Source organism: Anneissia japonica, unplaced genomic scaffold (genome assembly GCF_011630105.1).
Source record: "Anneissia japonica isolate Jap-2015-1 unplaced genomic scaffold, ASM1163010v1 scaffold483_len1788099_cov177, whole genome shotgun sequence".
Taxonomy (NCBI): domain Eukaryota; kingdom Metazoa; phylum Echinodermata; class Crinoidea; order Comatulida; family Comatulidae; genus Anneissia; species Anneissia japonica.
This window is the reverse complement of record NW_022682587.1, coordinates 312720-326481: the sequence shown is the minus strand read 5'-3', so window position 1 is coordinate 326481 and position 13762 is coordinate 312720. Positions and strand designations below refer to the sequence as shown.

The window sequence follows — 13762 nt, the reverse complement described above, 5'->3', positions numbered from 1 at the left end:
TAAGATAATACTATTTGGAGTAATAGAAGAAATAATAATAGGCTAAGTTAGATGATAAACACATTGTTGTAATGTGCTATAACCACTATATATATTATATATAGGCCTACACGTGTATATATATATATATATATATATTATAATAATAATAATAATAATAATAATAATAATAATACAGTGCTCAAATATATAGGAACATGATGTCATAAATCGTATCAAACATACTTCATCAAGGCTAGTTGGAATCTCTCGCTATCTTGGCGAGCGGTATACCATTAGATCACAGAGGCCCGCACGATATCATTGCGGATCTATCTCTCTCCCCTTCATACAACTTGAGGGTTTGCACATAGTGGAGCGAAATTTATTTTAAAGCACGTAATAGCTACGTAATATAAAATATATAAGTTTATGCATATTCACTCGCCACTAAGGAAAGACTAGGGTTGTTTGAAAGCTCTGTTTCAATTTCTGGCTGTTGCTTACCAAGTATCTCTGCCGAGAATCAGCCATTATTTCCCTCAGCATTGTTGTTTTTCAGTATTTTGCCTTTTATATAAGCCTACATATACATTTCAGCAAATAACCAATAATAATTTAATGGAGAAAATTTACATAGGCCTCCTATAATATACGTAGGTATGTATGTATTGATAAGGGAGGACATGAAAGAATTAGGTGTGATGAGGATGATGCGAGGAACAGGACGAAGTGGAGACGATTTGTTTGCTGTGGCGACCCATGAAGGGAGAAGCCGAAAGAAGAAGTAGATATATGTATTGGACCTGTGGATAGTTATAGTATAAGTTAATGCATCATCAATGAGATGATGCATTTATCCACGTATTGTATATATACTCTACATCAAATAGGCCTATAATGGGATGGATGTGTGTATGAGAGAGTAGGTTTATGTGTGTCAATTATAAAACAGGCCTAATATGTAAATAATTAATTCACAGAACTCGTCAGTTTAGTACGCTTAATTTTTCTAACAAATTCAATTTCTATATTAATGAGCGCGAAAAAGCATTATCTGCGATTTCGAATAAGCAATTTAAAAAATACAGAAAATCTTGTCATTAGTATCGTCTGGAATGAACGGAAACAAACATTAGATTCTACCTGTAACTTTCAGTTCTCATTTGAATATTAACCAATTTTCATTTCAAACAGATTGTTATACTGAAATGTAATTATACACCATTAGTGAACTTGGCATACATTCTTATCTATATATGATAATTACCCGGAACTTTTTAGGCCTACATTATCAACGTATTAATTGGGCGAGATTGTTTGTATGGTAGGCCAGATGACGTAAAAATACAGTGCTCTCTAAAATACTTTATAGGGCTTAAACTGGCGCTGTGGTCCTTGACATATTGCTTTGATTGCATGGAAGTTTTTTTGCGCTCATCGTTAATAATAGCTAGTAATAATGTATGTATGTATGTATGTATGTATATATATATATATATATATATATATATATATATATATTTACAGTGCTATGCAGCAAACTTGATTTTAATAGTATTTACTATGATTTCCCAGCTGCAACTTATAAGAGCTTAACCACATCTCCACTATGTGAGAGCATTTTAGTCAGTTTTATGAGAAAGTGCCTGGGAGTTAGAACTGCAGGTGTATCCTATAGGTCTCTGTGGTGTAATATGTATGATACTCACCTTGACAGCGAGAGGTTGCAGGTTCGAATCCCGCCAGAGACACTTTTTCATACAACTGAAATAAAGGAACTTTGCGTTCATAAGCTACGCTTGATACGATTATTACAATATGTTCCAATTTGAGTACTTTTATTATTATTTATCTATTTGTTTATATATATATATATATATATATATATATATATATATAGGCCTATATAAAAGATGATATTGTAGAGTTATAAATAAGGTAATTGATCGGAATTCAAGGGACATTAACGATTTTCAAGCAGGCAGTTCCCAACTTCCACAGGGAACTATCAAGAGCACAAGCTGTTGTATGATCTTTAATTCTAGAGGGAGTGATAACCAAGTAGCAGGAAAATTATGAATTAATGAATACAATATTCCAAGACATCAGTACGAAATTCCTACCTGTAAATCGGTGAAACGCGTTAACGTCATCCACTTTTGACTGCCACGAGATGGCGCCCTACTATTTTTTTCATTCGTCAGCATGTTGGCCATATAGTAGATAAATAAATATAAATAAATAAATAATGCTCGAATACAGAAATAGCGGGTATGGATGCCGACAAAGGCCCCAATGGGATTCAAGAGCAGGGTGCTGGTGGAAGTTTTGTGGCAAAGCATCCAAATCTATCTTAATTTATATTATTAAAAAGACCTTGAGAAAAATTCTTTCTCTTTTGTACCCAGCCCCCACCCCAAGCGTGGCACCAGCCCCAGCCATCCCACCCTGTCTCAGTGATAGTGGTATCTTGAATCAAATAATAAAGCACATAAATCAAAGTTGCCTTGGAGAGTATTTTTTAATGATTAGGAAAGTAGTTGATAGTCTATCACAACAGAAAATTACTATATATTACATAATAAAGTTTATAACCAACTTTGTAAGTTCAAATTTAAGCCTAACAGTTAGAATAAGATACAATCATTCTGTTTGCAAAATTCACGAAATCAGACATATTGCACATTTTAAACAAAACTATTAAATATTTCTATCCAAAAATATTGGTAATACAAAAACATGATATTTATAACATATATTTTATTTTTCATTTCATTTCATTTATTTCGTCCAAAAAACATTAAAATTGACAAGAGACAGAGAGCAAAAAACCAACACCCAGTTGCCCGACAGGATTGCCAAAAAATGAACTGAATCACTGTCTAGTGGCTTTCTGATGCCAATGAGAACATAAATTAAAGTTCATCTCAAACATATTATTGAACTATCATCATCTTTATCTATTCTGAAGATTTGTTATTAAAGAATATTTCTTATGTAATAGCAGGTGTTATAAGGAAAGAGATTATATAAAAAGTAAAAACCGGTGTACTAATTAAAAAATTAATATATAATTGAAAACTTGGTGTATGTAAAAAAAGGGAGACTTGATACAATGCTCCAATGTTTGCTAAATAAATTCAAAAACTCAAACATCCAAAATACATGACTTCGGTAAACATCATTTGTACATGATCAATCCTTTTCAATACGATTGAAAACAGTAGTGTTGTTCCTTGATGAAGAATCAAGAACATATATTCAATAGATAGAAGGCCTCTTGCCCATCTATCTATTAGAACTACTTCACTCTACTACAATTCGGAAGGTAGTTTGAATTTACCACCACTGGCTTAATGATGAGACACAGGGTCCGGCGGAATGAAAGTGTTGTGGGCTCACACATTTTAGTAATCAATTACATGTCACAAAAGTGGCTGAGGGGCCCCCTTCATAGTAAAACAGGAATATATTATATATATTTTTTTTGTATATCAGCAATATCGTAACCTGTTACATTACTTTGATTCAAATTCTCTGTGAATTTTAATAGCCTGTTACTTAATTATTTCGGACTATTTAAATTTCAGTTTGTATAGTGGGAGCCCTGCCTGGAGAAAAAAGTATTCAAATTAAGGTCTGAGAGTGCCCTTTCCGGCCATCTAGAGGTGCCAAAATCATAAAATGTCTTACCTAAGCCCCAACCATGGTGGTGGGGCTGAGGTGGTACACCCGCTATTTGTGAAAGGGCCCCCTCTACTATGAATTCCTGGATCCACCACTGATAATAATAAGCAAAAACTGTAAACACCAATGTCGAAAAGTCACTATTAAAACTTGAGTATCAAATTTCGGGCATCTTATAAAAGTCGCTACGCAACTTACTATCAAACTATTAGATGGGTTGCAGCTAGTGTGAGATATCAAAACTTGGGTACCAGAGCATAAAGTTTGGAGCATCGGGGTACTAAAAAAACCAACTAATTTCCAATATAAATGTTATGAGCTGGTAATATAGAAATTTTAGTAAGTATTACTTTCAAATTTCTCTACCCACTTTCTTGTTAGGTCTAGATAATAGTTAGGTCCGTTTTTTCCATAGTCAAGGTACGTAAATTTTGGAATGCTTTTTGGAATTGCAGGTTCAATCTGGCTGCCTTCGTGCCACTCATTGAACGACGTTATTGAAATTATATCTGGGTTGGTCTGGAGCGCGTTTTTAAAAGCGGTTTCATAGTAAGAACCATCAGATCTTGACCGTGTATTTTCACCGTTCCATGGTCGAATGTTCACATCAATGTAACCGGGACCAATGCTTGGAATAAACAGCATACCTTTCTCTGTGGCGTATTTTGCCAAACGAGACCAGTGTCTATAAGTTGAGCCGTAAGTGAATCCAGTCGCAGCAAAGTAAGTGTACAACCCATCAAAACCTGAATTGGAAATTTCAGACATGTGTTTCTCTTCAACCAATAATGCAATAAGAACCGCATCATGGTCTGTTCCTCTTATACTTAACTGGCCTCCAGGTTTTAGAAGACTCTTCCATTTGCGCGCAGGGGTGAGGTAGGAGTCGTAAAGATAGATGAGTGGAAGAGATTTTGGGCCGTACCTGTACAGCGCGGGATGATTACCATATCTGGACATGATATATTTAAGGTCCGCTTTTACTGTGGTTTCATCTCTGTCCTTATATGGTTCGCTGTGAATAGCAACCTATGAAAAAGAATTAAAAAATTAAACATTAAAGATACCGATAAAGATAAAGATTGCCAGTAATGCGGTTTGTCAGAGGCTTTGCCAGCAAGCAGACTGGGGATGGTGGATGCAGGCTCCACAGGCAGCTTTAAATCAATAGAATATTCTTTCCTAAAATCTTGACCGCGGGCACCAAAGGATGGTTTTTGCCCACACGGGCAGTTGGTAAATGTTAAACATATTGCAGTTCAATCAAACAATTCATTAAAACTCAAATAAAAAGATTTAATTGTTCATATAAGGCACAGGTGGGCAAAGTGCGGCCCAACGAGGCCTTTTTTTGCGGCCCGCCAAAAGGAATTAAAATCCCTATGTGTACGGCAAGCCAACCATCTTTGGCTAAAATAGCCTTATTTTTGTACGGCCCGATACCGATTATCTGTAGAATGTTCTGTTAAAACTGTGTATAAAGCAGTGTATGAGGGTTTTTAGTTTGGGTGTGGCCCGCAGTGTAAAATCAAAAATTAAATTAGCCTCTCAAACCGATTTTTAAGCCCACACCTCATATAAAAGGATCAAATGGCACCTGCTACAACTTGCACCCACTCTAACTTGGTAGATAAAACTTTGCATGTCATGTAGTAGCCAGCTATGCAATTTTGGAAAAATAGGGTCTGAGTAGGGGAGGGAAAAAATTAACCTATGAAAAAGAATACAACAACTGTACAGTCATTAGAAATGTGAAAAATATAAAATACATAAACCAGCTTCAGACGGAGTAGGCCTTAGTTTCTGAGTAGGCATACGTACGACAAGAGCCAAATTAATTGTGTTTTTGTTGGCTGACCACAGAGTTTTCCGATAAGTAATTACAACTCCTCGGTATGATCATTAGATTATAGATACATTGATAGCTAAAATAAGGCAGTGGCTAGGGATACAGTACTGTATGCTATTTCTTTGGTTAAACCTAACCTTCTACATCATTGAGATAGCGACGGCAGGGAAAAAAAACCTGTCTACTCCCAAATTTTTTTTAGTATTCTGATGTATTTTTTTACATGAGCTGGTTTTTAAAGGGTCCTGTTTGGCTGATTTGATTGATTTGAAATCAGAGTGGATTCTGTCTTTTTCTACACTCAGTTTCAGAAACAATTTCTTTACACATTTCTGATAAGTTTACAAGCTTGATTAATTATCCCCAACAACAATATTTTTATTGTTTATATATTTTCTTACCTTTAATTGGTATCTGTGAGCAGCATCCAAGAGGATTGGCATGAGGTCATCACTAGGATGGCCCTCGTTGTCAGCTTTTCCAGGTGGATACCATGATACGACTAGCACACCTGGATTGAAACGCAAATTTTACAGATTTATAAACCAAGTTGATATGTATCACACTTACCATGTGCAGCAAAAAGACATTACAATATAATATATATTTAGTTATTTTTGCAATTTTTGAGAAAGTTTATGTTTGCATCTGCTTCTTTCACCTTCTTGCTGAATTTCTCAAGCAGTTCTTGCTTTGTAAACACATGTATAATACAGCCAAACTGCCGAACACAAAGTAATAAAGATGAATTTAGGAACAACAAATATACTTTTAATAGAACCAGACATGTTTCTTCGTATTCACTATGACATCTTCAAGATTCGTCTTTATATTACTTTCTGTTAGGAAGTTTGGCTGTATTACAGAATACATGAGTACACAGACCAGTACGGTCACAAAGCAAGACCTAGACTGTTTGAAAAATTCGGCAAATAAGTGAAAAAAGCAGATGCAGACATAAACTTTCTCAAAAATTGCAGAATTTTTGGTGCTTTTCCTAAATTTCGACCATCGCATGAAGACTCAAACTCCATTCCCTGTGAATGCTAGACGACACGACGCAATCAGCTGATTGTCGGTGGCGGTCTGAACTAATCGTCATTAAAAATGATCTGCTGAACGTGCGTCATTGCGTTCTTCATAGAATCGCGTCTGCCGATGACCGACGTATGCAGTAAGGGCCCGGCTTTAAACACAATGAATTCTTTTCAATCTGAATTTCCTTTTTTTAAAAATAAAACTTGAATATAATTTAATTTAAAAACATGGACAAACCCACCTGGATCCCTGTATTACTAAATTATCATTTACCAAAAATCTTTTAAGGTATTGAAATTACTAACCTACACGTGCTTTATACATATATTGCATATGTGCATTGATGACCTTTGGGTCACGAGAACTATAACAACCAAGCTCTGGATAAAAATTAGCGCCGATATCATCAACAGGAACATGCTGTCCTGATTTCCATTTCTTTGCCTGTTTTTTATCCCAATGCGGCAGGTATTTGTGATCCCAGTGAAGGAACTCTCCGTCATATTCTGGATTTCCGTACCACGGATAGTAGAAGGCGTGAACTTTATCATTCGTTGTATAAGCCGACGTCTTATTCAATACCCTCACAGGGTTTTCTTTCTCAAAATGTCTATCAATAATATTTGTTTTGTTTCCAACTGGTTTCCTTGGTTGAATTATATGTGTAGCTACTTTTGGAATTCTTGGATCAACTCCGAGATCAACTTTGTCAACATGGGCTTCGCGTTTTTCATCTATTTTCCTTTCAATTCTGGTTAAATGAATTATTGCTATAAAGCATCCGGACAATGACAACACGAAAACAAGTATGATTAGCCTCCTTAGTATTTTTCTCCGACCCATCGCCATACTTGTAAAATGCAAAGTCTTCAGTTTTAAAATAAAGAAACAAAAGGGTTCTGCAGAAAAATAAAAACATTTTTTAATTTATTTAATAATGTGAAAATTAACTCGGTAACAGAGATGGGTAGGCCTCTATCTTACTGTGAAATTCATTTGTCTTATTATGAAGGTTATACAATTGTAAAATGAGGCAAAAATGTTAATCTCAAAAACACCCAGGTTTACAGTGAAATACTGGGACTGAATATGGACCTCCGGGTGCCCAGAAATTGCACTCTTATACCTTAAAAACCTTAACGGTAAATCATATCAACAATATAATACAATCATTATTATTTTTCTTCATACAATTTAGGGAGTGTGATCGCACCGTCTGCATCCACCCCAGAATTATAGACTCCACCGTAGGCTTACTCAGGTCTGAGAGAGTCAGACTTGGTTTAAGGAACTCTCTAATAACACATCTAGTTATATTTTGCTGCCCACTTTTTAAGTTTTGGGAGACCATTGATAAAACTGTTGTAAAAAAGCATGCAAACATCATGAATTTTTGGGAGAGAGTTTATTTTTTGATAGATTTTCGCTTGCTCACCGTCACAGCAGTCAATTCCTGGGAAACTCTCATAACTCATGGAAGAATAACCCCCCCGTGTACAATATGAATATTTATCATTCTGTTGCCTAATAATATCTTAAATTTGCGAAGTTGTCAGAGATACGCAGTTTTAAGATTTTGTCACAAATTTGACCATAAGTTAAAGCCTAGGTCCACTTTTTACAATAAAATCCACTGCCTAATTTTGCCTCTTTTTGCAATCATATAACCTATAGTCCAGATGGCCATTTTACATTGAAATCAGGGGCGGATCCAGAGATGTCCAAAAGGGGGAGGGGGGGCCAAAATTTGGGCCGATCGAGACAACACTGAAATAGGAGGACCGGGGTCATGCCCCCGCGAAATTTCTGTGTTTTAGACGCCCGAAAATAACATTTGAGGCGTTCTGAGCTATCGTTTTTTTCTATTTCTTTCTTTTTTCTTCCTTCTTTTTACCTCTCAAAAGGGCGAGCCGGGGCCAGGCCGCCCCCCCACTCCCAAAATCCGCCCCTGGAAATATCATATTTCCAGAAAAATATTTCACACAAAACCATGGATATTAATCCTGGACCATTTTTTAACAGAGGTACCATATTTATTCGCATATAAATGCCCTTCATTGTTGAGAAGGGTTTTTGAGGGGATGTTTATTCGAAGGAGGTGTTTATTCGAGGGATGCGTTTTTTTTTTTTTGGTGTAAATTGGATACGTATATTCAAATTAACGCCCCTTAATTTCACTGTAAATGTGGAACTACGACACATGTTACTGCGTGCATAAAAACTTATTGATCCCCGCGAGATTGGAAAAAATGTAATTCTTTCTACTGAAGGAGAACATTAACAGAATGTGTTGAGAATTATGTTGCTTCCATTAGATTTGTTTAGCCATTTGATTTAGGGGGACGTTTATTCAAGCAAAAAAATAAACATTTCGGAGGCGTTTAACCGAGGGAGGTGTTTATTCCAAATGAGGCTGTTATTAGGGGGAATGAGGGGGAATGAGGGGGAATTTATTCAAAGCAGGGTCATGATGGCATTTATTTGAAGAATTAGGGGCCTACAGTAAATATGGTAATTATTATAAAATTATTAATTAAGTAACTAGGCCTATAAATGCCCTTCATTGTTGAGAAGGGTTTTTGAGGGGATGTTTATTCGAAGGAGGTGTTTATTCGAGGGATGCGTTTTTTTTTTTTGGTGTAAATTGGATACGTATATTCAAATTAACGCTCCTTAATTTCACTATAAATGTGGAACTACGACACATGTTACTGCGTGCATAAAAACTTATGAGGGGGAATTTATTTAAAGCATGGTCATGATGGCATTTATTTGAAGAATTAGGGGCCTACAGTAAATATGGTAATTATTATAAAATTATTAATTAAGTAACTAGGCCTAGCCTAGCCATGTAACCATATTGAAATTTGAAAATACGTTTGATTGGGAAAAAAACAATAAAAAAGCTACTGTGCACTACTCTCAATTATTACCATAAGCATGGCTGGGTCTAATCCTTAGTCTAGGCGGCTTGGCTAGGCCTACGCCTCTACTACTACCTAGACCTAGGCGTACCCTAATAAGCAAACCAGCCAGTACCTGCTGTAGGCTGTAGCCTAAACCAGAATTAAACACAAATGTCATCGGACCGCTAAAGTATGTGTGTTTTTAGGAGAATAAACCATGTATCACGACAACATACCATATACTTAAAAACAGAATCAACACTCAGGCAAAGCACATGAAACAGACTTAAATAGGTCTACTGTAAGATGAAAAAAGTTCTCCAAACCTACCCTATCCTACAGTACAGCTTTCAATCAAAGAGTGTACAGTATTTATATTTTTATTATAGCGCCATCTATAATTGTATAACTTTGGTTTTACAAGCTTTAAGTAACAACTCCTGTGATTGGATTGTCCTCCGACATGCCCACCAATGAAACCAATCAGATAATGTGATAGATACTTTGCTACTTCACAAGCTCAAGCTCAAGGAACGCTTTCTCTGCTCTGTCCCCTCGTGTTGAAATTCAGCAGCTCAAAGAGGGCTGACATTATATTACAAATTTTGCAACATTATGGATATTTAATATAGGAATTATTTATTGGAGAAGGTTTTAAACTAGTTCAAGTCAAAATGGACGCGGTTAGAATGTTCAATAATGAGGTAAGTCAACAAAATAAGAGCCATTTTTTTGGAAGCATCTCATTTTTTTTCATATCATGATCTGCTGGCCTGGGCCTAGGCCTAGTAGGCTAGACTGGCTCCAGCTAGCCTCCTAGGCCTACGCTTAGGTTTGGCCTACATGGTAGTAGTAGGCTAAGCTAGTGGTGTAAGAATGAATGCTATAATGATGTACAGGTAGAAAAAGCCAGGTGTGGCGATATAAGTCATCCGTGCTTGTTGCTGTGTAGCAACCAGGTTAGGTAATCTAATAATAATTTTCGTAAAAATTGGGAATAAATTGCTTAGGCCTAGGCTAGCCTAGTCATTAGCTAGAAACATAAAAATTAGAAATGACTCACATTATTTTAAAATTATTTTTAAAAGAAAGACATAACTAAATGAAACATTTTAAAACAAAAATTATGTAAATCAGACCAGTATTAGCGGAGATATTACAATATTAATTACGTTTTTTGCTGGAGTTAATTCCTTTTATTTTTATTATACAAGAAACGTGTCCCTTACAGTATAATTATGTGTTTAAAAAAAGTTTTTTAACTCTGATTATTCATCTAAAACAATACTAACGATTATAATTTGGTATGTAATTATTTTAGATTTCATAATTATTATCAACTGATAGATTCTATGTAAAATATATTGCATTGAAATCTCCTAATCTAGGCCTAATTATAGGGCTCAGACACCAGCAGAACAAAAACATTGTTTACCCCATGTGTCGTCGTCGTAACAGGGAAACCTAATTCCGTCAGTTACTTTTGTTTTTGAGTCATACATTATTTGAAAACGTCATTTTCCTCCGCTGACTGACGATCACCAATACAATCAAAACAACGGTAGCTTAGCATACAAATTTATAATAAAGTACAGTGGTACTGCAGTATATTATGTTATGATAAATTATGTTCCAGGTACAGTTGGGCCCTGGGTAGGCCCTAGTGTAAAATATTAGGTTTTTTTATGCAGAGACAGTCGATGCAGTACGAATCCATGCTACCGCCGTGGTGTCATGAAAACGTGCTACGGCGAGTTCATAGTTCACCAAACAACATGTTCAGACAGGCTGTCTGATGGGTGACGATCGATTGGATTCATCAAAGTTCTTGAGTTGATGCAAATTGTGAAAAAAGAGTCCTATAATAATTGTAATGTTAGGTCATTCAGCAGTTGGAAATATATGTCGGGGTATTATTTGTTATATTGTATGTATTTAATTATAACAATATATTGGTATTAATACATGTTATGAAATGAGATTATCATTCTTCCATAAAAAAGTCATGCCTTGATCATTTACGGCAATATTATGTTAATGTTGAAATCCTAATGCTTATGATATCTCAAACAGGCCTATTTAAAATGATTGACGGTACTCTTAGGCCTACTCTATTTTGTTATGTTCCTAAATTTTCGTTGCTGTTCATTAAATATTTTTAAGAATATCAATCAATCAATGGATTTATAAGGCGTATACAGTACCAATACAGCTGTCTCTGGTGAATAGTAATAGTCATATAAAATAATCGAAGCAATGTGGTGTATTATGACTGTATTCATGATTATGTAATAAAATATAATTTTCGATTGAACTATATGAGAATTGCGAGATACGCAATACTGATCCACCACTGTGCTTCACTAGTTTTTGCCATTACTGTACTGTATAATGTACACAAGATGTATTAAAGTGTTGGGCGTCACGAGAACAACGGGCTACAGTAGGGTGTGACTGATCGTCAGATTTGGTGCACGACTTGTTGTTATTGATTTTAATTGGGCGCATGTAAAGCAGATCGGTGCATAATGATGTACAAAACAAAAGAAAAGTAAAGCAACAGTACAAGATTCTTTTATTGTCACGTTGTAACGAAAAAATAAAATTTGTCTCCTGATACAAAATGAGTAAAAAATTACTAGTATACACAAAATAATCGATGGACATAAATAATACAGAATATAAAATTATTGACAAGAGTTAATGTATCTATTAAAATCAGCACTGTACATGCGAATTGGGTTGTGAATAAATCTTCTCAGTCTGTTAGTACAATATTGCACAGCTATCAATCCTAAATTTAATGCATCTCTTCGAAGGGAATGATGTTTTATTTACTATGAACCCAATTTAACAAGCCTTTCTGTGTCGCTGACAGCATTCACCACACAAAAAATACCCTAGGTCGTCTTTGAAGAATTCGGCCTATGGCTGTAGTTTAGTTACTAGTCTTCAATTACAGACATCTTATTTTGTCCAACTGAACTATTATATGATGGCTGTGTGCACAGGGTCTTTGCATTTGTCAGGTATTTATAGACTAGAGCAGTGTGTCAGGCGTCCCATGCGGGTGGATGCTGGTATGATATCGTGCTAAAATAAAAACCTGCCATACAGTGTAGGTCTACGTTTAAGGTACACCCACGATAATTCTGGCTGAAAATGTAAAAATAAAAGAATCACGGGGTATCACGAACCGATGGGCTATTTTAAATCACGGTATCATTTGTCGACAATCGACTCATTATAATCACGGAGGAAAGGTGAGGTTGTCGCACTATTTATGCACTTATCAATTGTAGTCCCGCTTTCTCTCTCTCTTCTCTCATGATGGTAGGCCTATAGTACCGGTTGCGATTTTTAAATTACCAAAACACACAGCAATTGCTGAAAGCCTAGGGTAGGATAGGTAGGACCAGACTATTTGACAGCACTACACCGAAGCCTTGGTCCTTTCGAGGCCAATTTTAGGTACTGTACGTCTCGGTACTACATGGACACAATTATATGTACATCCCTGGCTCAGTCCCGGCTAGTGCCCTGCTATGGCCCAGCTTCCGGGGGCCGGGACTACAATTGACAAGTGCATAATTAGGAGGATTTGCAGAGGAAATTACCAACAAGAGACTCAAGTTTCAAGCAACCCGGTTTCTCATCAGAGGCGCGGTTGTGCTATTATTACCTAAAAGATAACAGGTTTGTTAAACTGAGACAGTCACCATTGGCAACGGGAATTTTGGCTGTTGCCAGATGCAGAGTTCTGCAGTTCCCATAGTAGTGTAGAATATTGTTGAGTGTCTGTTTCGTTTGATACGTTCGTTACTTGTTTGTAGTTTGGTCTGCGTTGATGATGACTTGTTAATTAATTGTTAATTTGACAAGCCTGAGTCAAATAAACAGTTTGTCTGAACCGTTATTAGCGTTTGACGCGTCCAGATTTCGGACGTATTCAGGACGCGTCATGGACGTATTCAGGATGCGTCAGATGCATCTAAAACGTGCAGCATTTATAGACGGTACAGTAGGTTAGGAATTTATTTCTGAAGAGTTGTCTGGAAGTAATTTGGCCAAATTGTGATATTCTTCCGCGAAATACTCATTTAATACATAGGGTATCCTATCTCCATCAGGCACTATTTTCTATCACGATGTTTGTATCGCCAATGAACAGTGCCCCCTACAGGTTTTGTAACTAGCTATCATTAGGGTAGGCCTAGGCCTAAGTCGCTAATTTTTTACCTAGGCCTATGTTAGTTTTCAACCACTTCAGTTTTCGACCTCCCCCCCCCCCCCTTCATTT

At 36.2% G+C, this 13762-nt stretch overlaps 2 protein-coding genes across 2 annotated transcripts in view; one reads left to right on the top strand and one right to left on the bottom strand.

Moving 5' to 3' along the window:
* Window positions 1–2841: 2841 nt before the first annotated feature.
* LOC117099807 (glycoprotein endo-alpha-1,2-mannosidase-like) lies at window positions 2842–9793 on the bottom strand. Its single transcript, XM_033239371.1, has 4 exons — window positions 9596–9793; window positions 6862–7455; window positions 5920–6029; window positions 2842–4698 (listed from the first exon to the last, which is right to left on the bottom strand). Exons 2-4 carry the CDS (start codon window positions 7403–7405, stop codon window positions 4006–4008), a joined length of 1347 nt encoding a protein of 448 aa, XP_033095262.1. The 5' UTR covers window positions 7406–7455; window positions 9596–9793; the 3' UTR covers window positions 2842–4005.
* A 182-nt stretch (window positions 9794–9975) lies between these two features.
* LOC117123847 (SR-related and CTD-associated factor 4-like) overlaps window positions 9976–13762 on the top strand; it is a 23148-nt gene continuing 19361 nt past the window's right edge. Inside the window, exon 1 of the mRNA XM_033270263.1 lies at window positions 9976–10166. Within this exon, the coding sequence (XP_033126154.1) occupies window positions 10137–10166 (30 nt within the window). The 5' untranslated portion in view covers window positions 9976–10136. The remainder of the gene's footprint in view (window positions 10167–13762) is intronic.